This window comes from Grammomys surdaster, unplaced genomic scaffold (assembly GCF_004785775.1).
Source record: "Grammomys surdaster isolate TR1022 unplaced genomic scaffold, NIH_TR_1.0 198, whole genome shotgun sequence".
NCBI classification, from domain to species: Eukaryota; Metazoa; Chordata; class Mammalia; order Rodentia; family Muridae; genus Grammomys; species Grammomys surdaster.
This window is the reverse complement of record NW_021604643.1, coordinates 5,934,863-5,961,463: the sequence shown is the minus strand read 5'-3', so window position 1 is coordinate 5,961,463 and position 26,601 is coordinate 5,934,863. Positions and strand designations below refer to the sequence as shown.

The 26,601-nt window shown below is 37.8% G+C and overlaps 1 protein-coding gene across 8 annotated transcripts in view; it reads right to left on the bottom strand.

Annotated features, from left to right (window-relative positions):
• Positions 1-26,601, bottom strand: part of Tle4 (TLE family member 4, transcriptional corepressor) — a 136,071-nt gene that overhangs the window by 86,081 nt on the left and 23,389 nt on the right. For 4 of the 8 annotated variants that reach the window (XM_028770168.1, XM_028770169.1, XM_028770170.1 and 1 more), the window contains exons 5-6: positions 16,845-16,907; positions 768-842 (exon numbers count right to left, since the gene is read on the bottom strand). In XM_028770168.1, coding sequence (XP_028626001.1) covers positions 768-842; positions 16,845-16,907 — 138 coding nt within the window. The remainder of the gene's footprint in view (positions 1-767; positions 843-16,844; positions 16,908-26,601) is intronic. The other 4 variants (XM_028770172.1, XM_028770173.1, XM_028770174.1 and 1 more) reach the window with 1 other exon arrangement.

The following is a 26,601-nucleotide window of genomic DNA, read 5'->3' as shown; positions in this document are numbered from 1 at the left end:
CAGAAAGCATTTGGGAGGGAGCAGGAAGGACATGGAGTCTTCTTTAGAATGTGCCGAAGTGTAGCTTACACTTCTGCATAAGCTGTTCAGTTAGTAGTACTGGACTGTTCACAAACAAGAGTCCTCCCCTTTGTTACTGCTTCTACGTTTATTAGCTGTTACATTTGGAGCTGGAGTGAATGCCTAAACCTACAGACCTGGCAGGTTCTGGGAAAGACCACTGTCACTACTGCCAGCGAGGACTTTCCAACTGGATCATAGATTTTTCTATCTTCTTCTTCTTTTTTAATTCACCTAGTATTTCTCCTACAAATGGGCATAGCCTGTTAGAACCACTCATCACAAAGGAAAAAGAGTAGGAGGAAATACAAAACTGCATTATTTTACTAAAAGTGCTATTAAGGCAATCTAAATCATTTGTGGAAAGATAAAGAAATCAGGTAATTTGTAATATCAGAGCAATCTGTATCTTTTTTTTTTTCCTGTCTAGTTTAGCAACAGAAACTGATGGCACAGTAAAGAAACATGAGAAAGAACTATCCAGTCTCCTCAGGGGAGTTTTCAGGAGCCAACTTAATTAGGCAACTGTGGTCCAAAGCTTCTGAGAAGCTAAAAAATGCCTCAGGAGACTGAAGGAAGGGGGGAGCTTAATTCGCTATGGTCATCTACTACTTTTTGCCCCTTTGTGGGAACAAAATTAAAAAGAGAAAAGCAAGAAAGCTAAGGACACACACTAAGATGAGAGCTAAAATGGAAAGGCCACGTACCCCAATGATGGCGTTCAGTTCTGCCATGGTCACCTGCTTGGCCCGTTCCACAGCCTGCACCACTTGTTGCTGGTGCTATAAATGAAGATCAGAAACAGAATACAATTATTTGTTTTCTACTCAGTCAGAACAAATTTTCCTAATATGTCCTCTAACTTTACATGCAAAATAGCATTTGGGGGTCTATATATTTCCAAATAAAACCCACAGGTGGTAGATGACTACCTGAGACATCCAGGGTCATCAGGAATAACATTGTCACAAGTTCACATCATGTCTGTGTTCCTGGAACATGCCTCCTACATCTGCACTGTCTGCACAGATTCCATTCTCAGCCAAGAGAGCACTCTAACCAAACATCCACCAGTACAGAAGACAAAGCTCAACTCAGCCCACAGTTTCTCCTATGCCATCTACAGGGAAAAGAAGATTCTTTAAGTATTCCCTACAAGTACTAATTTCTAAATTCTTCTCGGGTTTTATCAGCATGAACACCAAAAGGTTATTTCTAATTCCATGTTCTATCTCTCCTAGAAGTGTAAAAGTCTCTGTCATGAAGGGTTGAATGCTTAAACAAACATATATGCAAATGAAACTGAAGTATCTCATGTACTTTTAAAAAATACAATAGAAAAACTAAAACCTAGAACTTTAAATTATTTTTCTTTCTAGAAACACTAGAGTCATTACTACTGGAAAAATCTCTCCACACCTGATTCATTTCCAAAGAGAATAATCAATAACTGATATTAATAAGTTTTGGAGTAGTGGTAAAAATAACCTAACACCGATTTGGAAATATTTCAAATAGCTTTAGCAGATAAAGGACAGAAAGCTATGTCACAGGCATTTCTCTGCATAGTCAGAGGGGCATGTGTTGCTGGACCTCTGGTAAAATTTTAGCATATGTTCTTCACTGATGTTAAGTAAATGCATGGCCCAACTATAAAACTGTTTATAAAAGTATTACAACATCCAAGGAGCTTGCCATCAAACATGGAGCTTTCCCTTACTGACAAGCTTCCACTTCAACTCTCAAACACATACGATACTTTAACATAACTTCTACTTCTGACCTGAAGAGAGGGAGGTTTTGTGGGAAGGGAAACTGCCTTAAATTGTTTACATGTTTTCATCCTTTGCTTAATACAAAAAATGTGAAATAACAGATTAATGCCTTTTAAGTTTTCACTAGAAACTAACCGTTAAATGATATACTTGTGAATTGTTAAATGATATACTTGTGAATTGTTTTTAGTTGTAGGCATTCCAGTTTCAAACCATGGCCTACGAAGTAAGCTTGATCTTTATAAATAGCTGTCTACTTATTTTTCATATTTACTAAAATGAAATAATTCATTTTCTCTCTGAAATAAAAATCTTGAAATGGATAGTGAGATAGCTCAGGATACCAGTAAGATGCTTGTTGCAAAGGAGTAGATCTGAACTGTATTTCCGCATCACATGCTGGCCAGCTGGGACAGCTTGTACTTAATTCTAGCAGTAGCGAGTCAGAGAAAGGACTTCTGATGTTTCCTCACCAGCCAGTACAACCAACTGGCAAGTTTCAGGTTCAGGGAGAGACTCTCAAAAAATGAGGTGAAGGGGGAATGAAGGACACCAGATTTCAATCTCTGACTTCCACGAGCACATATACACATGTGCACACAAACAAGAATGTAGACACAAACACATACATACATAAACTTAGAAGGAATAGAGATTACAAGTCAATAAAATGGCCAATAATAACTTCATCTTATCTGTAAGTCAGTCTGACCTCCATGCCACGTTTAGTGAGCATGTACTATCATAAGCTCAAAGCCCATTTTAAACTTATGAAGTAGTGAAAGCAGCAGCACTTACAAAGTGGACTCTGAGATTTCCTACTTCATTCATTTTTTAAAGTGTTTGTTTGTGTGTGTGTGTGTGTGTGTGTGTGTGTGTGTGTGTGTGTGTGTCCCGGGAGACCAGCAGTATTGAATAGCCTGCAGGTGCTGGAGTTACAGGCAGCTGTGAAGCTTTCTCATGAGTGCTGGAAACCACTCTTAACCACTGAGTTATCTCTCCAGTTCTCTCCATGCATGATTATGTGTAGAAAGAGTTACAAACTTTCAACCTATTACTTGCAACATTCAACTATGGCTGCTTCAAATTTCCAAGAACGTCAAACAAAAGATACCATCTACACTCATCCACAATGCATAACATTCGCCTTACTCATGCATCCATTCACTTACCATTGTGGGCCCAAGCTCCTACCATTGCCATATCTCTATCTACTGAAATAGCTCCTTCCATAATTAAGTATTTAAAAAAAAATTACCTGGGACAGAGATACCGAATGTATCTACACAAGGCCTTTCTAGCACCAGGACAGTGCAACTATTGCTTCATAAGTTGTGTCTCAACTGTTAAGACAGGTAGAGATGCCTCAGGTAGCAAGGTTCTGTGGTATTAAAATCAAGTGCATTTTTGAGAAAACTCACTTTACTGATCTACCATCAGATCTGACAGTAACTTGTTAGGAAGCTAACATAAAAATGGAAGTCACAACTCAGCTTGCCTGGTTTGACAGCAATGGCTAAGGGCTAATACAGTTTCTGGACTTTGCCTGCAGATTGGAATCCAACTTCCCTATTTCTGTTCACAGTCCATGAAACATTCACTGTTTAAGCACCTTTATAATATAAGCTTCCTAGAACAAACAAAGCCATCTCTCCTGTTAGCTCTGAAAGCACCAGTAACACTCTAACATTCCTCACTCCACAACATGGTAAGCATATCACCACACACACTGGACACATCCACCAGGTAGTATAAACATTAAAATTCAGGCAGGAAGAAGAGGCAAAAAGATCACAAATGGGAGAAGTTAACTCTTGAGGCAGAGCCCACACTATTCCCCAAAGCTGGTCTAACAAGTATATATGTATTTTTTTTTTCATTTTCAGATTTTAGCAAACAAACTCCCTGACTCAGAAAATTCACAACGTGTTTCACACTTTCTTAGAATGTTGATGGCTTTTCCACTCTGCCTGTCATCTCTTTATGCTTCACTCTCATTTTATTCCAGCCCACTTCCGGCTTATCCTTCCTGATACCACACCTCAAGTGGTGACACAGACACTTTAGCCCCAGTCAGTCATCAGAAGGGAACAGTCCTTTCTATGTTTCAGCAGCACTACCAAACAAAATGTCACTGAGGAAATATTAACAAGAAAAGGGAATGACTGAGATTTAAAGGAAACAAAATATGTCTAATTATTTATTCCTTCAAATATTGAAACTTACACACTTTAATTTTAAAAAACAAATTGTATTGTAGAAATCATTTTATGACTGCAGTTACTGAAAACAATTGAATTACACATAAAATAAAATGAATAAAAATCTGTACACTAAAGTGCTTTTCTATTATTTTCGTTGTTACAAAATTATTTTTAATATTAAGAAAAGCATTGAATGTTTTTTTCTATAAAACTGAAAGGATATAAGCCCATGTAGGTCCAATATAACTCACTGATAAACAAACCTTTATGAACTAGTTATGTGTGCAGTAGGTTTTTCAGAAGGGATATTTTTCAGAAATGATAAGGCCAATGTCTGTCATATCAGTATTCTGAGGTAAAAAAAAAAGATGTGGTGTTAATAAGAAAAGTAATAAGAAAAATTGATTCTGAAAGTAATTCTTAATAAGAATTACTGCACATATTGGAAGGAAAAATACTGGCAGAAATGCAAAGATGATCAGAAATCTTATGATGAACACCATCCCTCGCTATAGACTTACTACTCCCATTTCATATTCATATGCAGTCCACAGACAGAGTACAAGGAAATGTAAGACATAAAATAGCAAGAGGCTATTTTATGAGGTTTTAGGAGAATTAGGAAAGCCTTTGTTTTTCATTCATTCATTCATCCATCCATTCATCCATTCATTCAAAAATGTGTAAAGTTCCTAATATGCAGCAGGCACTGAGGTTATGATCATGTCAACAGACCAGACACCCTGGTCTCACAGTTTAAATTCTACAAAGAGGGGCTAAAGAAAAACCTCAGAGACTAAGAGCACATTTTGCTCTTACAGAGGAGCTAGGTTTGATTCTTCATCTACATCATTTCTAACATCAGTTCCAGTGGATCTAATTAATACCTTTTTCTGGCTTCCATGGAAGTGCATGTACAACACACACACACACACAGGCAAAATTCTCATAGATGGAAAAATAAATAGATAAATCTAAATTTTAAAAACTCTATGAAGAAAGATGGGGAATTAATACTCAAAAATCTCTGTAATTACTACTGGGGAATAATTTCCGAGAGAAAATTAGAGGATGTTATGCAATCATTTATCAAGGAATAAGAATATCTTAATCTAATCTAAGTACTAGAGGACTAGTCCCTAAGGAAGCTGACCTGACAGCTGACACTAGAAGGACTTCTTCGGATGAAGAATGAGAGAAAAAGAAAGAAAAAAGAAAAAGAAAAAAAAAACAGGCAAAAGGAGAAACTTGACAAAGGTCTGTGAAGTTAGGAAGCTTGTGGATGGATGACTGGGGGAGAGTGGGTTGAGGAACTCCAAAGGACAGGCAGAGTAGGATGTATAGGGCCTTAGGGCAGGCAAAATCTCTTTAAAGTAGAAGAAGCACTGCCAACAAAGGCAGATGCATGGAGATATAAGAGTATGGCAGAAGTGTTTTCTAGATATGCACATACTGGTAGGAATAAAATCTGAAAAAATAGAATATGCCCATCAGTGTAGGGCTTTGCATGACATGACAAACAGCTGTACTTTATCCTGGTAGAAAGTGAGACATTATTAAAATGTTTTAAGCCTCTGAATTCTACCAGTTCTGGAGTTTAGTAAGATGGACCTTACTGTAGGCAGGGGCAGGATGTGGAAGAAGCAAGGACAGCTAGAGAGCCATCCAATATGCCAGGTTAAAGATATTCAAGTCAGAACTTTAAACCAAATGCTCTTCCTAATAGGAAGCACTAGCGATGTGTAGATAAATGCCACCCATTTATCATAATTTGGACCTAGAAAGAACCTTTAGAGATTCTGAGACCCAAATACTAGGCTTTATTAAGCACAGAATAAGACTCTGAAAACCGATTTCCAAATGCTGTCTGAGTTGGTAAGGGAGAACTGCAGTACCAGCCGCAGGTCAAAAACCATTAGTAAGTATGTCCACTTAGTTTACTCCCCTCTACAGCATTCTAGCCAGTTGTCAGTCATTCTCTGGAAAGAACTCAGGATACTTAATAAGCTTTTTCTACTGGAGGAAAATGAGCCCTAATACTATAATTTAAAATCTACTTTCCCAAAGCTTCCCTCTGGCCCCAACTTTTTCCCTGAATTTGCATCTGAAAATAAATAGTATTATAGGTCTTCAACTTGTTTCCCTTTCATTCTTAGGTCATTCAACGGCTCTAATGTCATTCATTCTTCAGGTCATACTCAATGTCGATAGAACACTAAACTCCCGATGCAACTGAACAGATCAAGTTCAAGTGAAAACACCACTCCATGCTAAGTCTCACTAAAATCCTACTTTATCTACCAAAGAATTATTACTAAGTTTACAGGTGCCTATGCAATTTAAATATAAGTGTACCTACTAAATCTGCCTGTCCTAAATAGTGTTCCAAAACTGCTTCACAAAAACATTAGATATTATAAAACATCATTATCACCAACATTTGGTAAAATGAAGATCTTCTCAAAGCCACAGTTCAGATGATAAATAAACACACAGCCTCCTAAACAATTTTGGCTTGAAAAATAGGATCAAAGACTATAGATGTAAACAGAGTTCTCAAAAGAAGAAATACAAACTGCCAACACTTTTCAGTGTTCAATATCCTTAGCCATCAAGGAAATGCAAATTAACATTACTTTGAGGCTTCATTTCACTCTGGCAAAGTGACTATCATCAAGAGAAAAAAATGACAATTCTGGAAAAAATGTGGCAAAAAAAGTCTCATTCTCTGCTAGTGAAAAAGCAAACTATTGGCCACTATGGAAATCAATGTGAGGTTTCTTGACAATTACAAATACAACTACTACCAACACACCACACACACCACACACGCGCGCGCGCACACACACACACACAAACAGAGAAGATTCTATTTTATGACAGAAGATACCATCACATCAATGGTTACTGCTCTAGTCACAATACCATCAGACTAGCTGCCCATCAAGTGTGAATAGATAACAATGAAACTACATGAAATATATACTAATGGAATTTTATCCAAATGCTACAGAATGAATTTATAAGAACATGGATAGACCTGGAAAATATTGAGGAAACCCAGGCTCAGAAAAACATCTCACTTTTTTCTTTCATATGAAGATACCAGACTCTTAGTTCTATATAGTGTACTTATGTGGAGTGTGTGAAGAGATCAAGAAACAAAAAAGGGGGCCCATGAGAAGGGGTTGGGGCTTTAATGAATACAGTAGGGTGGGTTAATAGCACAGGTGATAGGAAATTGGAAGGGAGAATACTAGAAATGGAAGGCTTTAAGGAGGAATGGGGTCAGCAAGATGGGAGAAAAGAGGGAATAAGAGAGGGGAGAAGTTCAACCACAACTGAATATGTATGAAAACACCATAAAGAAACCTGTTACTTTGTAAAACAATTAAAAGGTAAAAATAGCATAAAAATAAGCTCTTAGGAACACTTTGGAAAAGCCCAAATCTTTCCCTACTTATCATTCTACCTTGCCTCCTCCCTTCTTCACAGGACATAGAATCCATTTTATTTGTATTCCCTGCTGTCCAAGAGAACCTTCTACAATATTCACATTGTTCCATTTGTACTAATAATATGTCACCCACCAACCACAAATGAATAAGCACTAAGTACTTGAAATGTGTCTAATGTAACTGAGAAAGTAGTTCTTAATTTTCTTAAGCCTTAATTATAATTTAAATTAACGTTGCTACCTCTGTATTAGACAATGCAACTCTGCTTATACTCAAAGTACTTTGAAGTTTATCTTCAGTCAAAGATAGTAGGTTTTTCAAACATATATTAATTTCGGAAACATGCATATAAGGCTGTCAGTGTTGCCTTTGGAGGGAAGCCCACATTTAATTAAACCTGCAGGAAAAAAAGAAAATTACCTCCTGAGAGTCATCTTTTATTTCCTGAGGTCAAATAGATCATAATGCTACCATTATGCCACTCAATTGTGATTAAAACACATGGTCAGGTGAAGCAAGATAATTAGTCAACCAAAAGAACACAGGGGAGCATTATGTTCTCCGATAGCTCAGGGTCTTGAGGGAAAAGAAAATATTTTAATGATGTTTACCCTGCACACACCTAAATGTAAAATTCACAAATTCTTCTGAAAAAGCCCCAATGCATACATATTATGCCCTTCAGGACATCCTCTGCAAAAAAATGCACTGGAACCCATTTCCAAAACTGACAAGCTGACTCCCAACTGTGAAGCCGACTTATATGATACAGGCTGTTGACACACACTCAAGTGTTCTCCGAAGATGGCTGTAGAAGTATCTCTGTTTGCCTGCCTACCAGAGGTTCTCTGGTGATTTCAGCCAAGCTCACCTACATCAAACCATGTTACCACAAGCCATTGACTTCTTAAAATGTTAACAAGCAATATGAGAAGTTAAGGTGGAGCCTCTACAGATCAATAACACTGCTACCAGTGCGTGTAACCACTGTATTTTGTTCCTTTCCTCCCTAAGGCACAGTAAGAAAGTGATTGATCACATTTTTCAACTTTCATTTTACAATTATTCTGTACATGAAAAATGTGATTCAGAGAAATGCAGTACCCACGTGCTAAAATAAATGGGGTGGACAATACTCTTCTATCACAAGCCCAGAAAGGTTGTTTACACATCATATTACAAGCGACAAATGTAGACCTATCTGAGACAAAAATGTATGTATCATTTGGAATTATAATACTATTAAATTCAAATGACCACTATTATGTAATTGTGTATTACTATCTACTTTATTTTTAAGATTTATTTATTTTTAAGTATGAGTGGTCTATCTGCATGTATACCTGCATGCCAGAAGAGGGCATCAGATCACATTACAGATGGCTGTGAGATGTGGGTGCTGGGAATTGAACTAGAACCTCTGGCAAAGCAGACAGTGCTCTTAACCACTGAGCAATCTCTCTAACCTCCATTGTCTACATCCTAAATGCAATGTAGAAAGTCCAAATTAATCTACAAAATTCTGAGGAAACAATGAAATAAAGAAAATTTGCAACATGATACAACTGGTTAAAAAAAAAAACCTAACATGGAAATAGGCAAAGAAGAGCTCTAAGCTGTAACTTATTTGTACAAGAAAGCATTAAAAGTTAAAGTTACCTTTCCCCTAAGTAATTGTTAGATGGAAATAAAGGACTAGAATTTTTCACTCCTATTTTAGCTTTTATGGTCTAGAAAGTCTAATATGTTGTAAAGAAAAAAATCAATTAATTATTTCACTTATTAAACCAGTATTTATTCAAAATAACAGATGCACAGAAAAAAAAAACTGCTCTGCTCCTTTGTGAGCCAGACTACAAGTAATTTCATGTCAATGTGAAGTCCAGCCTACATGACACCTCCACCAGCTCCCATGGAGCTCTGCCTGTTTAAATAACTTACAAACAAAATAGCCAGCTGTGGAGTTCCAAAAGGAAGAAGGAACCAAATATCCATTCTCCTTGGCACTGAATGACTAGAAACAAGCTGTTCAATTTATTGATGGCAAGATTTAAAGAACCATGAGTCTAAGAAATGGGATTTCAAGATATAACTCACAGACTACATGAAGCTCATGAAAAAGGAAGACCAAAGTGTGGGTGCTTTGGTCCTTTTTAGAAGGAGTAACAAAATATTCATGGGAGCAAATATGGAGACAAAGTGTGGGACAGAAACTGAAGGAGGAGCCGTCTGGAGACTGTTCCACCTGGGTATCCATCCCATGTGCAGTCACCAAAGGTAGATGCTGATGTGGATGCCAGGAAGTGCATGCTGACAGGAGTCCGATATAGCTGTCTCCTTAGAGGTCTGCCAGAGCCTGACATATACAAAGGTAGATGCTCACAGCTAACCATTGAACTGATTGATCATGGGGTTCCCAATGGAGAAGTTAGAGAGAAGACTGAAGGAGCTGAAAGGGTTTGTGGCTCCAGGAAAGAGCAACAATACCAACCAACCAGAGCTCCCAGGGTCTAAACCATTAGCCTGGGAGCACAAAGGGAGGGACCCATGGCTCCAGCTGTATCTGTAGGGGAGGATGGCCTTGTTGGACATAGGTGGGAGAGGAGATCCTTGGTCCCATGAAAGCTGGATGCCTCAGTGTGGGGGAATTCGAGGGTGGGGAGGTGGGAGTAGGTGGGTGGGTAGGGGCACAAACTCATAGAAGCACAAAGAGGGGGAATTGGATACGGGGTTTCTGGGTGGGTGGTGGGGGAAATGTAAATAAAATATCCACTAAAAAAAAAAGAAATGGAATTTCAGCAGCCACTGCTCATAAGGAAACACTGTCTGCTTTCACTCTCCAGGCTGTGGTCTAGAATTGGTTTGCAGAAGTGCAAATAGGTCAGAGTACTCAGACAGACAGGGCATCTACATCACAACAATACAAGATTCAGTACTATCCCAGTAGAGCAGCAGAAAGTTTATAAGAAGTCAGCAAGAGCTTGAGCAAAATGGTGTCTTCTGGACATGACAGGGAATGCGCTCATGAACCTGCTGAGTCAGCAATCTAGCACAAAGGTGAAAAGAGACCTTGAGCCCCTGCCCCTAACTGAGTAGCTATAGACAGATGACAACTTTAGGGGAGGGAGAATTAGTTTTCTCTAAGGGTTTGGCCCCTACTAGTTCAACCATACCACAGTGGACAGACCATACTAAAAAATAAATCTGGGCAGCACAAAGTGAATTTCATTATTAAATAAGAAAAAATATGAAGTTGGGGATTAGGGAAGTGAGAGTGGATCTGGGAGGCATTAATTAGAGAGATGATTTGTAGGAGTATGATCAAAATTCCCAAAGAATAAAACTAATACATTAGAAATGGTCTGTAATACAAGCCATTAAAATGGATCAATTTAATTCTGTGAAACAATAAATTTAAGCAGATATAGTTTTTTTTTTATTGTGTTTTTTTTCAAGACTGGTTTCTCTGTGTAGCCCTGGCTGTCCTGGAACTCACTCTATAGACCAGGCTGGCCTCAAACTCAAAAAGATCCATCTACCTGCCTTTTCCTCCTGAGTGCTAGAATTAAAGGTGTCTGATCTACCACCCAGCTTAAGCAGATTTTTCAAAAAAAGACATCTTAAAACCAATGATCTACAGTATGATTCTTTCCTGATTTGAGGGAGGAAACTTGGACTTTTTTAAATCTCACTGCCTCAAGATATGTGTGAGATAGTAAAGGAAAGAAAAGCATTTTCCAACCAGCAAATTTGCTACGAAATACAGCAGACCAAGTATAATTTGCCATAGTCTAGTCTTTAACTGAGAAGTATGTTTTAAGAATATTGCGATTGTACAAATAATCAGTTAGACTCTACAAGTTGTTCAGATAGTCTACATGGTCCATATCTGTTCATATGTACTCCATTCCTTTATATACTGTATGAAAATATAAAGTATAAACTCCTTGATAAGCTACAGTCCAGCAAGATTTGAGTTATTGGGATATATAATTTTTATAGCAAAATCTATACATTATTTTTATATATTAGGTTATCAATTAAAATGGGTTTGCTAAGTATATGGTCAGATACAGTGTTTATCATGTAAACACATACCACATAATAACAATAATACCACATAATAGCAAAAACAGCCATTATTTTCATCTTATGCATAGCATTGTATCTAAAAACTATCCCTATATACCTCTTCTTTTACTTTACTGTAAGTTTTAGGTGGCTGTGGAAGACTATACTTCAAAGTCTTCTTATAGCTACAAGGGGACAATAACTAGGTCTGGGACATTGCAAAGACAGCAGTAAAAACAAGCATCTTCCACATTCTGCCTTTTAAAGGAAAAATATTCCCCCTCCTTTCCCATTTCTATAGATAGGGCAAGAGATAATTAACATGAAAACCAAAATTTATAGTATCCTGAAGTTGCCAGGATTTTCTTATAGAATAACTATTACCTGAGAAGAATAAGCTTTTTAAATGAATAAATCAGCTAGGTAAGTTGCACTCTGTTAAAATGGCCAAATATTCACTTAGGTCTTTTACATTACCACCAATTGTTACTAATAAGCCCTATTATGCAGGTAGCCCTGGAGCTTAGCATAGAAACCTGGGAACTGCAGCCTTACAAATCCAAGGATTCTGCTTAATACCACAAAGAATATAAAAGCTGCTGAGCCAAATTCTGGTCCTGAGTCGGGATGAGTTGAGGTTCTTATCACGCTGCCACTTCTCACATAACCTGTCTCTTACGGTGACCTCTGTTCCTTGTTATTCAATGCAAGTCTCTGCAAAATACAACTGTTCACTGAGAAGAGAATTTCGACTATAATATTATAAACCTACTACAGCCTATTAGGAGTCTGACATTCTCAAAGGTCTTAGAACACTTGATTGATTACCATCAAGAATATGCTGACTGACTCAAAATAACTCTTATAGGAAATAAAAAGGACCAAAACCACAACTGTTCTCCAAATTGGTTCCACAATTAGGTGTTCAATATTTAATACTTTAAATTTAATACGTCAAAATAATGACATATAAATAAATATTTCTTTCCTTCTGAAGAGCTAGTGTTTGCAGAACTAAATAGCTACTACTGCTCGACTGGTAAGACTAGAGAACAGCACTGCCAGCTCTTCTGAAATACTTCCTTCAACTCTTCTCAAGTTTTTCTTCATTGCCAAATGTCTTAGGACTCAGATTCCATTTCCCTACATGTACACTAGGAGAAGGAGAACTGGGCACTTACTATAACAGATGCTATTTCCATATACACAATACACATTTTAAGACAGAGTTGGTCTCCGCGCTCGACAGGAACACTGTGACTTAGAGAGAGAACATCCCCAACACAAATCAATGAAGAGCTTTGATTTGATACTACATTAGGAGAAATGTTACCTCTATTTCCAAGATGCAACAGTATCACACAGATTTCAATTCACATCAGAATGGCCTTAAAAGATGCAAGCTCCTAGAAAGGGGAGGTGGATTTGGGGTGGGCAACATACACCAAGACAGCATTTACTGGCATCATTCAATGTGACTGAGGACACAGAAGGACTAAGGATCTATAGGAATGATCCTAAAATTGTTCAAGAAAAATAACCAGATGTCCAGCTAGCTCAGGCTCTTTGGGATTAGTTTTAACTTATAGGAAGGAAGGAAGGAAGGAAGGGAGGGAGGGAGGGAGGGAGGGAGGGAGGGAGGGAGGGAGGGAGGAAGGAATCCACATGCTTCTAAAATGCAACGATTCAAATAAATTTTGGGGCAGTTCCAGGTCCTCCTCCAAAAGAACTTAGAGCCCCGTCTGCTGACACCACTGTAGCCAGAGCTGCTATGCTATGCCCACATGAGAAGTATGTGTATGAACTGCCCAAATAGAGTCCCCTCATCCCATAGATGAAACTAAGGCTGAAAGAGGCAAAGTACTTGCTAACAGTCACACAGCTTGCACTGGGTTAGACAAAGCCACGTGACTTGTAGCTGGGAAGCCAGGACTCAATTCAAGTCCAAAAGCCACTGCTGTTTCTTCTTTATTAACTTCCTGCCAGCTTGAAGGCAGTTAAGTTGTAATTTGTTGCCTGAAAATGAGATATAACATGAGAGAAAATGAAGGTATTACCAGGAACTATATCTTACAAGGACAAAAATCCTAAAATACAGGTAAGTAACAGCCAAAAATGGGAGAAGAAAAGGTTCAGACAGATAAAGGTTCATGGTTTCTAAATTGTAGTACAGGGATCCTGTGAAATCCTAAAATTTAAGTAATAGTTATTTTGTTTTTTACTTTTAACAGCAAGAGATGGCACTATCTTTGTCTAATGTCTAAGACTTTAGTCATAGCTGTATGTGTTGGCTCTAGTTTTTAATGTTGTAGTGAAATATATTAGAAAAATATTTTTCTGTAATTTTAAAACTACAGATAAACCTTAAGTATATTTGAGCTAAAATCTGACTTATAAAGAAAAAAATATTTTACAGTTAAAACCAACCAAATTTATTTAAATTCACTACTACATTTTTTTTGTAAGTTTGGGAAAAAATAAACTATACATGAGCAAAACCAATCAACACGCAAAGCTAAATTAAAGGCAGAAAATTTACACGTATATAAATTTACCTACTATTTCTGTCAGATTCCAGAATCCACTTTCAGATGCTCAAAACACCTCCAACTACTGTCCTGTAGCTTGTGTTCTAGTCTCTAGAAATCAATCAATCAATCAATCTCTCTCTCTCTCTCTCTCTCTCTCTCTCTCTCTCTCTCCCTCCCTCCCTCCCTCCCTCAGCCCTCTTTCCCAGATAGAATCATTTAATTTTTAAATAAAAAACATTTTAAAATAAATGCTAATGCCACAGCTGCCTTTCTGGCAGCAACAGTCTCACAGAGAGCTGGTGTTAAAAGATCAGATTAAGAGCCTTCAGTCCTGGCACTAAGTGATGCCCTTCTCCATGCAAGAGTAATTTTCCTGCTTCTGAAGAGACAGGAAATAGAAATCCTTCTTTCTCTAATAACCTGCCTCCTCCCTGCCCTCCAGATTAAGGTCAATCTGGCCTCAGGAAAAAAGTGAGGTGTCTGCTTACAGAATACTCCAAAGAAACAAGGTAGACTCTATCAAACCTCAAACATAAATGCAATCCTGAACAATGAGAATATACATATGTGTGGCTTAAATTTTAAGAAACATACTCCATCTTAGAAAATTAGAGTAAAAGAAGAACTACACAGAATTAGGATTTAGGAAACTGTGATGTAGGCTCATTATGTATACTAAAGACCAAAATGAAGAACTTGTCAAAATCTTAGAAAAGCAAATAGTTAAATATTCAAAGAATGATGTCTACCCTCCTAGCCTACAGCAGAAGAAAAGGAGTTGCTAATACCTCCCCCATGGCTTTCTTCTACAGGATACAATATCCTCAAACAATTAATTCCAGTCCAGTCTTGCTTAGCTCTGCTACCATTTCACATTCTGTTCCTACTAGCCCTGCTCACACAAACAGTATGACTCATGTGGAAAAATAACTTATCAGGACCCCCAAGACCACCTTCCATTTCTGACCATAATCTACAGACTATGGAAATGCTATGGGGGCAAACCTGTCCTAGTAATTGCATATAAGGATCTGAGCCTACTAAGTCCCAAAGACTAACAGCACCCCTAGTGATAATTGTACCTTTTTTTCTGCTACCTTTGGGTGTCATATCCCAGCCTGGTTACAGCTTTGAGATCATGTATTCTTGTATCTCCACAGGTAGAAATTATAGTAAGAACCACTCACTAGTCTAGAAGAGGCCAATAGAAAGAAATTAAAAGACAGGATAGAGAGAGGGCTGAATGTTAAGAACACTCGCTTCAGAAGCAGAGGAACTAGGTCCTGTTTTCCAGCACTCACTAATTGGCTTATAACCATCTGTAACTCCATTTTGGGGGATCTACTGCCTTCTTCTGGCTTCTGTGGGCACAAGGCATATACATAGCACACAAACATATATGAAGGCACACACAGATATTAATAAAGATATATTGTAAAATAAGGAAGAAAGAAGGGAAGAAATAAATGCAAATACATTCCTTGGCACTCTTAGTCAAAACACACCTAATCCAGTAACAGGCAAATATTAAGTAAAAATAGATAAATGAGGATAATGAGGTTCAGTGGTCCCAATGAAAGGAGGAAAAACCCAGCATGTGAATTAGACAGTAGCAAAGTTTGTGAATAAGAGTGTCTCCTTCTTTAACATAATAATTACTCAAATCTAAACATGGTTTGGACAATGTAAGTCAGACAGAAATTCACGTTTGTACTAATTCAGAATACTGGTTTGTGCCTAACCCAGCTCATGCCATTGTTAGACAAGTGTGTGAACAGCTGTTCTGAAAAGAAGTGACAGAACATAGTAACTAAAAAGAGTGGGAGAAGGTGCCTTCTCTGCCTAAAACCAAAGTACCAAGTATTGCTGCCACAAGACATTAGAAATAGATCATCCTTCTTACAGCTGATAAAGGATTCAGAGCAAATAAAAGATTCAATAATCCAAAAGCAAAACCATCCTTTTCCAATATTCTCAATAGTATTCTACCTGCCCAAATCAAGCAAATAAACAAAGTAAAGGGAGAGGGGGACAAAGGAAACCACCAAGCACTAACAAGATAGACCTTCCTTGTAACCTGCATGAATATTTGACAGTATGTACTTTCTCTAATAATGAGCAAAACAAAACTAGTGAGCCACATACCAGGCATTGGTCACATAAAAAGGCCCCTACCAGCAAAGCTTAAGGTGACACAGAAATGAGTACACTGTATTTACCTTGGATGTCTTTTCTAAATCCATAGTCAACATAAAGAGTTAATCAAGTAATGAAAAAATAACTTTTTCAAAGCAGCAGCCAGAAAGTCCCATTAGTTTATCTAGTAGGTGAAGCCTTTCTAGATGATACACCTCTTGCTGAGTTTCAATGTTTCAGTGACAGATATACATATCAAGCTCTGGTCTGTATTACAGTTTTACAATAACTGGCAGGTTTATAATAACTATGATTAGATAGCATTATAATAAAAAGACATAATGCTGAGCAACACTAGTTTGATAAACAACAGTAAAATAGTTAAATAATTAAATTTTACTTAATACAAAATATCCATTAATAAACACATTTAAATTACATCACAGTAAACATTAATAAGGTTCAGAAGTTGAAATGAGAACACTGCATTTTAGAAATGTGAAATATGAACATCAAGAAAATGACAAGGCCAGGATTGGGTCTACAATCCCTTGTCTGCAAAATCAATAAAATGGCAACAACTCCTAGCTATCAAATCAACAATCTTACCTCTTGGGACAGGAAAGGAATGACCTGTGCACAAATAGCATTTAGTCGTTTAACAATCTCTGCCTGCAAAAAAGAGAGAAACACATATAAGAAAAATAGTCAGATGGTTATAGATTCCCAAAGTATTAACAGGATGGTATTAAAAGGTAGTTTGTACTCTGGCTAGCAGTTTCTAAGGAAGAGGAAAAACTACCTTCTCTGCAAGCCCATTAAGGGAGGCAGTGACAACAGCCTCACATTAACAGCAGGATTGATTAAACAGCATTCATCTTTAAATTTAATCTTCAAGCACCAGAGTAATAAAACATGAATTTAATCTCCATGACTAGAAACCAGTTTTCAAAAGCCTTCAGCAGGAAAGACCCTTGACCAATCTAATGTTATTTTCATAAAACCCCAAGTCTTTATTTAATGGGATAACACACATTTTTATTCTCTACATATCCCAGCTGTTTCCATAACCAAATGATTGTTGTGTAGTAATATCTTACTCCTTTACCCTCTCTTAAGTTCAAGCAAACCTTGACCTTAACCACCTGAATATCTCATCCTTTAGAATGCTTGAATCTTAGGCATATGCACCTGGCAGCCTTTGCTTGTAAACACTACAGTGGGTTTTTATACTTAGTTCCCAATCTTCTGAAACCAACAAAAGAGGGCAGCAATCAAGTAAGTGGATGTAATTATTAATTGCTGAGCAGTAGGATATTTTCAAACAGTAAAGGTTTCTAAATCTGTTAGCCAAGGTTTTTCAGTGTGGAGTTTAGAGTATGCTGAGGTTTACATTCAGCATAGAGCAATCTGGAGACCTGGAAAGGTTTTTAATAAAGTTAGACCATAGAAGTTATTCTTTAACTTTTTTTGGAAATACAGGGACAAAAAATGCACACAATTCTCTTACCTTGGAACTGAAGGTTTTTCAAACAATAAAAGAAAAATGTGCTGTTAACTGTTTTTTTTAATCAGAGCTTTACTGATGTTTACCTTAACATGCATCTTCAGATGGCATGTTATACATCTTGTGATAGACATAGTTTTTAACATATGTACACACACACACATTCATATACAAAATTGTTCGTATTTTAATGGTGGGGTGGTGAAAAGGGGAAGTTAAGAAATTTTAAAAGACTGAAAATGAAATGCAATTACTATTCCTGAGACATTCTTAAAATAAATTTCACCCAGAATCAGTTCATTTTGTGAAAGCACACAAACACTCTTTTTCTTGCTAAGTCATTATACAAGAGCAGCAGTGCTTGTGCAATCTAGGCTTCCTTCTTTATGCGGCAGCCCTTTTAACTTTGTAGCTATGCAATTTCTTAAATGCCAGCACCTTAAAAACTTCATCAGCAAACACAAACACATACACACACACACACACACACACACGCACACACACACAAATTTACCATGAAGATCTCAGTGTAGGCTTTCCATTCCAGCCAGCTCTCCTAACGAGACAGACAAAGCCCAGTACCAGTAAGCAGCAGTGACTGAGACTCCACTGTGTTGACCTGATTTAATTTACTGCCCTGGCCCCATGGATCATTTAGCCATCCTTTAAGAATGCTTAAACCACCATGAAAGGCTGCAATGGGAAACACCAAGCCCCTCTCCACCTGGATGAACATTCCACAGTGGTGATGGAGTTAAATTCTAAGGTAAGTTAAGAAAGCAGAACAGAATTCAGGAGGCTGAATGCTCAGTGTCTCAAAGGCATTTGGTGGTTAGGCTTTTTGTATCGAGAGGTGGGGATGGAAATAAAAGATAATGAGACTTTGGGGCAGACCAAACTGATGATTCTTGTGCTTAGAACCATCTGCCAAGCATATTTTCCTCATTATGTTGTTTACATAAATAAAATAGTCCCTTGCTAGGAGGGTTGAAAAAAATATGTGAGCATGTAGGAAAACTTGGTTCTTTAATTTGCCTACATAATGTAGGCAGTAAAAACTACTAAGGAAACTCAGTCGTCTGGTAAAATAAAAAATAAGAGGTATTTGGTGCTTTAATAGCTATTTAAAATCTGAGCACCTACTTAAGGCAAAAGCAAAAAAAACAAACAAAACCCACCAAAATAAAAAGAACAAGTCTTAATACTAAAAATTATGTATATTAACCTAGACACCAACAGAAAAAAGAGAAAAATCTTCAAACTTTTTCTTTAAAGGTCTCCTTTTGTTTAAAAGACTTCTTAATTTCTTTATGCCTTCATGCCAATAGATTTCCTTGGACAGGCTAATTGGCAGCAAGGGGGTGGGGTATGTCTGTGTGATTTCATACAATTAAGCAGGCCATTCCTCACTTTGAAAGCTAAAGTTGCCTCGGAAACACTGCTGCTTCCATGGTCATCTAATTCCACCTCTTTTGTCCCACAGGACCAAGCTTTGGGGAGGCATCATTTATTTTCAGGCCTTTCCACTGGGCTTCAGCGATCAACCAGTAATACTGTGGACACACACTTCTAATGGCCTATGTTTTGAAACTGAGTCTAATCTAATGGCGTGGGGCCCAAACTCCTTTTCTAGCACAGCCATTAAAGGATGTAGGTTATTGCTGTTGTCACCATTGATATTTGTCATTGTAATGTAATTAGGGCCCTAAAATGATGCATTACAGCCCTTGGCACAGCTTCTATTAAAATCTTTTCTTCTGCTCACTGAACTGCGACCTGCTTTCTGATGAATAACAGACAGACAGCTTTAGGGTAAGAAGCAGATTCATCAAAGAAGTATTTTTCAGCTTTGGAGAAAGAAGGAAAAAGACAACTGAGGAGGAAAAGCCACAATACACATTTGAATTGCATCTGACCACTTGAAATTCTGATTGCATCTGATGAATCTGGCTTAGATAATATATTTCCAGTCTTTGAATCACATGGTTAATCAGGACTCTAATCTGCTATCCATCAGCCTATGCCAGTTCTTTGGCTTCCAATCAAATTTATAGGTGATGTGGGTCACGCATCCCTGAGCAGTACATTCACAGATAGCCTATTGAAACAAGCAAAGATGCTGAGATACTGCACGTTGTTAGAATTACGTGGTGTTATTATTGCCTTTGATGCTTTATGGGCACTGCTAAACTACTGCCTTTAACACCCACGATACTCCAAATCAGTATTAATAGCCCTAATAAAAGGACAATTGTTCAGTCCAAAAATGACAAAAAAAAAAAAAAACCTCATACTTTGACAAATACATTAACATTTGACACTTCTATTACATCTTTTCTAGTCATAAAGATATACATTTAAGAAAAGTAGCTGATGGGGCAGAAGCACTGGTTCAGCCCTTAAGCCTACTTGCTGCTCTTACAGGGGACCAGAGTTTCATTCCCAGCACCCATATCTGGCAGGTGACAAAGACCTGTTATCTCCAGTTTAAAGAGATCAGACACCCTCTTCTGAGCATTGATCACATGTGTATACATGTATCATTCCCCCACACACACAAAAAAATTCCTTCCAATTTTTAATTTAAGAAGTTGAACATATTCACCACTATACTATTTTTTATTTTCTATCTTTGTATCATATACCCAACAAACAAACAAACAACAAAACATTCAATAAATATGGCAATCATCCCTACTCAAAAAAAAAATTTTGGTCTTGGCAAAATATCTTAGAAAAAGGTAACAACAAAAAAAGCCATTTAATGAAATCCCTTGACTTTGCACCTGATACTAAATACCATCACACTAACTCTAGAGACGAAATGAAGAACAGAACAGAGGTTTCACCAGTCAATAATGAAGAGAGAGAATACGGGAGAAAATCTCATATCACCGAATTTCAACTCAGGCACAAGACAAGTTGAAAAACTTAACTACCCTATATCATAGAAAAGACTTTTTGCAAAGTAATAAAGCTGTTTTTCTTTTTTAAATGTATCTATTTATTTTGGTTTTCTGAGAGAGGGTCTCTCTACTTAGCCCTGGCTGTCCTGGAACTCACTATGTAGAACAGGATAAGACTATTTTTAAATGCTTCCCATTCTACTTTCTTCAATAAGAGGAACTGTCTGTTGATATTCAATGTATTTTATACTGAACAATAACATTTTTTTAACTTCTCTACACATCCCTCAGTGACTTACACTGAAACAAAGTCTCTACTGATGGTATCACTACAACAATGTTATCCTGGTTCATGTTTTGAACTCACTTGTATGCCATTTGAATACATGATAAAGTGTGCTACCAATTGCCACTGCACAACTTGGTTAATTGAACACTTTCAAGTACCCCATTTCTTTGCACTAACAAGATACATAGTGCTATTGGTGATACTCACGTAGCAATATGCAGGACAATATCCTCAAGAGAGGCACACAGACCCTATGTCTCAGGAAGCTATTTCAGCTTATGCATATGGGTCTTATGAGAACTTTAAGAATTGTGTTCTTCCCTCGTACCTCTACACATTCTAAAAGTATTTCTTTAAAGAAAACCTTAGGTAGTCACCTATTACCATATTAGTTGACTTTTGATATTATATTTAATACTATTCTAGCTTTAAGAGGGATCCAGAGAATGCTGTATTATACAGGAAAGATTAATGATCCATGTGCCTTACATTCACTCACTCATACAAGGTCAAATCACTGCAGTTCTCAAGTCTGAAAGAAAACAATGTAACTAGTGTTATCAGTTATGCTCAGCAGCTCAAAGTGGAAGGGCAGAAAATACAGAGAAGAATGAGAGAGAAAAGTCAGCTATCAGCCAAAGCCAAGGAAAATGTACTTCTCTGCTGACTTAACCTGAGCTTTTACAGTATAGGGTGGAGCTGGTCACAAAGCTGATTGGCTGTGTTCAGCAAGCTCTGAAATGCTTCTCTCCTCAACGCTTCTCTGCCAGGGTCACAGCAAGCACTGTCAGCTACTTTGTTTCTCTTCTTTCCATAAATATACTGGGGCCTTTGAATGCTAATTTACAATTACACATTTTCATGCCTAGGCACAGAGCCAAATATTCCTTGTGACAACAAATGAAAATAATTTACCTCAGTTTTCTCCAACAGGACTGATATGACCAAAATGATGTGAGAAATAGCCAAAAGTGAAGAATTTTGGATGCAGGAATAAATAAAATAAAACCAACTTGTGGTCCTTAACAAGACCTCATTAATAATGCCTATACAGTAAACCCATCAAAGCAGTACAGTCTCTCACAAACAAAGCCATGCCAAATGATTTGATCATTTCTTCTTGGTCACATCCATCCATGTCAAACCTGGAGGCCACAGGCCACAAGCCCCACATGTCCTAAGACAGCTATGAATGCAGCCCAAGACATTTGCAGATGAAATCATGTTTTGATGCAAAAGACTGGACAATACTTTAAGTTAGCACTTCTTTATCTGTTTTCTTCTTACCATCACCCTTTTTTTTCTTCAATAAATCTCCCTCTGTGGCTATATTCCTAGCATTTCTTTTCCTCTTTTCCTTTCAGCACTAGCAGTCTTTTCTAATGTCTTCATCTTCCCTCTAGCTACTGAATACACAATTGAAATTTCAACTATTTAAAGCCATCACTACTGCAAAGCATCCTTTCAGTCCTTTGAATGTTTTCTCATAGTGATGAACACCCAGTGTGACCAAAATCAAAGTTGTGATTCATTCCTAACCTATAGTGCTATAGTGCTGAGTTAGACAGCCTGGGCAGGTGAGTCACAGCCGTGGCTAGCTGGTACAGAAGGTACTACAAGGACAGAGACAGAGACTCTTCCTTAAGTCTGTTCTTGCTGATCCTGCTACCTAAAACCGCCTTCACCAGGGTCCCAGGACTCATTTCTCACCTCAGTCCAGAAAATCCCCTCTTACTCCAATGACTTCACAGCACAATCTCTCTCCTCATACCCACTGACTCATTCCAGCTTTGTGTCTTAATCTGTTTACCAACTGCCTGGGAATCCTGGTATAAAGCAGAAGGAGTTGGGCCTGAAAAAGGTATACTCTAAACAAACTCCAAGAGGATGCTGAGAGACACTGCTGGTCCATAGAACACACAGACCTCAAGAAGAATAACAAATTATTTTTAGGATTTTTTTCATTAATTTATTTAGTCACTTTACAACTCAATCACAGGCCCCACTACTCTTACCAGTCCCAGTACTCCCAAATCTCTCCCCCACACTACCCCTACCCTTCTCCTCAGAGAAGGGAAAGCCCCTCTTGAATACCATCCTACCCTAGAATAGCAAATATTTAAAAGCACATGATCTTGATGAGGGCAGCCATGTAGTCAGCAAGGACATTCCATATGGCTAGAGCACAGAAAGGCATTTAATATGTAATTTTGTAAATGAACTATAATCTAGCCCAAGTGGCTGGAATTTTTTGTAAGCAGGCAAAAATTGTTATGGAAAAGCTATACTATATCAATGTAACAAACATAATGACTATCCATCTTGAAGATCTACTCACATTCAAAATTGGTTTGTTTGGCTTCCTAGCACATATCTTTTCTGACATTTAGGAAGCCATGTCACTCAAAAAGTGATATATATCTTGGACAAGAAGAAAAAAATGCAAATTCATTCTGGGTAACTCCTGACTATGAGTCAATGATTAAAGTTTCCATTCTAAATTCTTGGCAGAATATGTATTTTAAAAGATTATTTAGAAACAGAATGCAGATGCAGCTTAGTCTCCTTCTAATATTGCTTACAACAGATTACTGATCATCTGAGGCTCTGGCATTCAGCACATGACGGAGTGCTATACTAGGAAAGCACTTTGGATGAAGAGTTCAAAATAAATTCTGGAATAGTACCTGGAATAAATCAATTTAGTTAGACCAGATCTTAAAAAGGCCTTAGTCATACTGCAGCACCACAGGGCTCATAGGAAGTAAAAAGAACCTTTTTCTAATTCAACATGCAGTACGTCATGGAAACTACATATGCTACAGTATATTCACACCCACCTTGTACCTATTAAAACCCTGTTCAAAATGCACCATGAGAGTGAGGTCCAAGGAGCGGTGGATATAGATGCAGTAACAATGCCTCCAGAGAACAGGAGCCTTGTTAAGAAGGCCAAGAACTGCTTCAGTGTTCCTTGTTCCATTAGCCCTGAGCATTAGGAAAACTAACTTGGAATTCTAGTACTCCTCAATCTACTTGACAAACTTGTTTGAATACATTCTTATTCAATATCTTAATAATTACAAATTTTTGCCAAGGAAAAACAAATATCTTGCCTATTTTTTTGCTTTTTGCTAGAGTGGTATATTCCACATAAAGGAGTCATCACTCACTGACTCCTCATCTAAGCTTCTTTCAACAGCTCACACTGAGGTATCAATCCTTTTTCCTTGAGGGAAGCCATCTGGAACAGACTTGCCCAAAAATTAAGCAACAAAAAGAAAGTCCAATTCAACAGACCAAGCTCCACCTTGCCCCAATTACCATAAAACCCACAAATGTTCCCTTGGTTTTTTTTTTTTATTTTTGGGTTTTTTGGGGGTTTTTGTCTGCTTCCTTTTAATATTCCACTAGAGAAGTTGAGAAAAGTAAGGGTAAAGAAAATTATGCACAGTCATGGGGCTGGGGAGATGGCTCAGTGGTTAAGAGCACCAACTGCTCTTCCAGAGGTCCTGAGTTCAATTCCTAGCAATCACATGGTGGCTCACAATCATCTGTAATGGGATCTGGTGCACTCTTCTATTGTGTGTCTGAAAACATCTACAGTGTACTCATATAAAATAGGAAAAAAAAATCTTAAAAAAAAAAAAAAGAATGCAGTCATCTCCCTCAGTGTCCATGAGAGATTTGTGCTGAGATCCTCCACAAATATCATATCTGAAGAAACTTATTATTCATAAAATGGCAAGGGATTTTAAAAGAACCCATATATCCCCTCCTGTCTCTTCTTAAGTCATTTCTAGGTGCTAAAACATGAAACAGAATGTAGATGCAACATAAATACCTTTAATATACTTTACTGCTTAGGAAATAAGATGAACAAACATGTGCTCAGTATAGGCACATTTGGCCCAAATCCACTGAATCTATAGTTGGCTACATAAATGGACCCATGGACACAGAAGTTGACTGTACTTCAAGTTACTTTTAAATTGTATCATACATACAACTTATAATATTTAAATAAATGCACCTTAATAAAGGCCTAAACCATGAGTAAATGACTACCTGGATATTCATTCTCCAAGTATTTATTAACTTCCTACTTATTACTGTTAGGTCTCTTAAGTGCTAAAGAGAATGAAGAGAACAAGAAAATCCCTGCTGACCTGAAGTTCAATGCACAGGGATAAAATGACAAAGAAAAGTTCATAGACATTCAAAAGGGAATTTCAGCCAGGCAGTGGTGGCGCACGCCTTTAATCCCAGCACTTGGGAGGCAGAGGCAGGCGGATTTCTGAGTTCGAGGCCAGCCTGGTCTACAGAGTGACTTCCAGGACAGCCAGGGCTACACAGAGAAACCCTGTCTCGAAAAACAAAAACAAAAACAAAAAAAAAAAAGAAACAAACAAACAAACACAAGATGCTGGGCTCGTGGCACAGGCCTGTAATCTCAGGTACTAATGAGGCTGAAGGAGGAGCATCACAAGTTCAAAGCCTGTCTAAGCAACAGAGTGTGCTCAAAGCTAGCCTGGACAATGTAATGATACACTATTGCAGGATATAAAGTAAAAGACAGCTTGGGTTATACAGTTCATTTAGCTCACTTGCCTATCATAGACAGAGCCTAGGGTTCAAACCCTGCTCTGGGGAAAAGGGTTAAGGATAGTGGGGGAAAAAATGCCTTATATGAAATATATTAAGACCTCAATCTTTAATGATTTTCTACTACTATGCCAGGTTCCATGTCACATCTAGAAGGATGGAAGAACAGATGGGATTTACAAAGCCCACAATGTAGTAAATGAGACGAATAGTATTTCTCAATGGTTAAGGCAAGAGTGTTATCCTGAGGGACCAGGATTCTGTGAGCCTGAAAGACGAAGATAGAGAGGAAGGCCAAGAAAACACTGATCTAAAAAGGGGTAGCCTACCGCACCAGCCTGAGGCGCGTACAGCACAGGAAAAGCAGTAGAAGCTGTGGCTAGAGAAGTGGTTCTGAGAACCTAGTGGACAAAACGGTTCCCATCAGGTGAGACCACTCAGACACTACATTACACCCAGTGAGTGATTCTAAATATGGTAGCAAGGAGTACTGCATCAAGTCACACCAACCATCCTAACAGTCAAGGACAGCGGCAGCCTGTTGTGTAAAGTATACTACTTAATGCTTAAAGTAATTTAAAAACTTTATTCTTATCCCTATTTTAACACAAGAACAGTAAAATATTAAAGAAATCATCATAATCAAAAAGATAGCAAGAGAGAAAGAGAGCAAGCAACAATAGCAGGGGGCAGATTCTAGAAAACCTATGGCCTGGATCCATGGTGTGGCTAATGAGTAAGAAAGACAGAGATCCTCTCCTTCCCTGAGGACATCCTGTCTGGAGAAACTGGGTAGACGGGTTCCTTTCATAGGCCCACTGGTCCTCAAGCAAGCTTGTGGGAGAACATAACATTTGAAAACATGTTGGGTTTAACTACCTGTGAGTCATTCAAAAGAGAAAGACAGGAAGGCAAGGCTCATCTACTTAACAGTAAATGAGACAAAGCAACCACGGAAGAATAGACCATACTGAAAATCCTGGCAGATTTTCACTGCCCCTAAACATGACCCAGTACCAGAAATAAAGAGACAGCAAAGTGGGGTTGGGAATTTAGCTC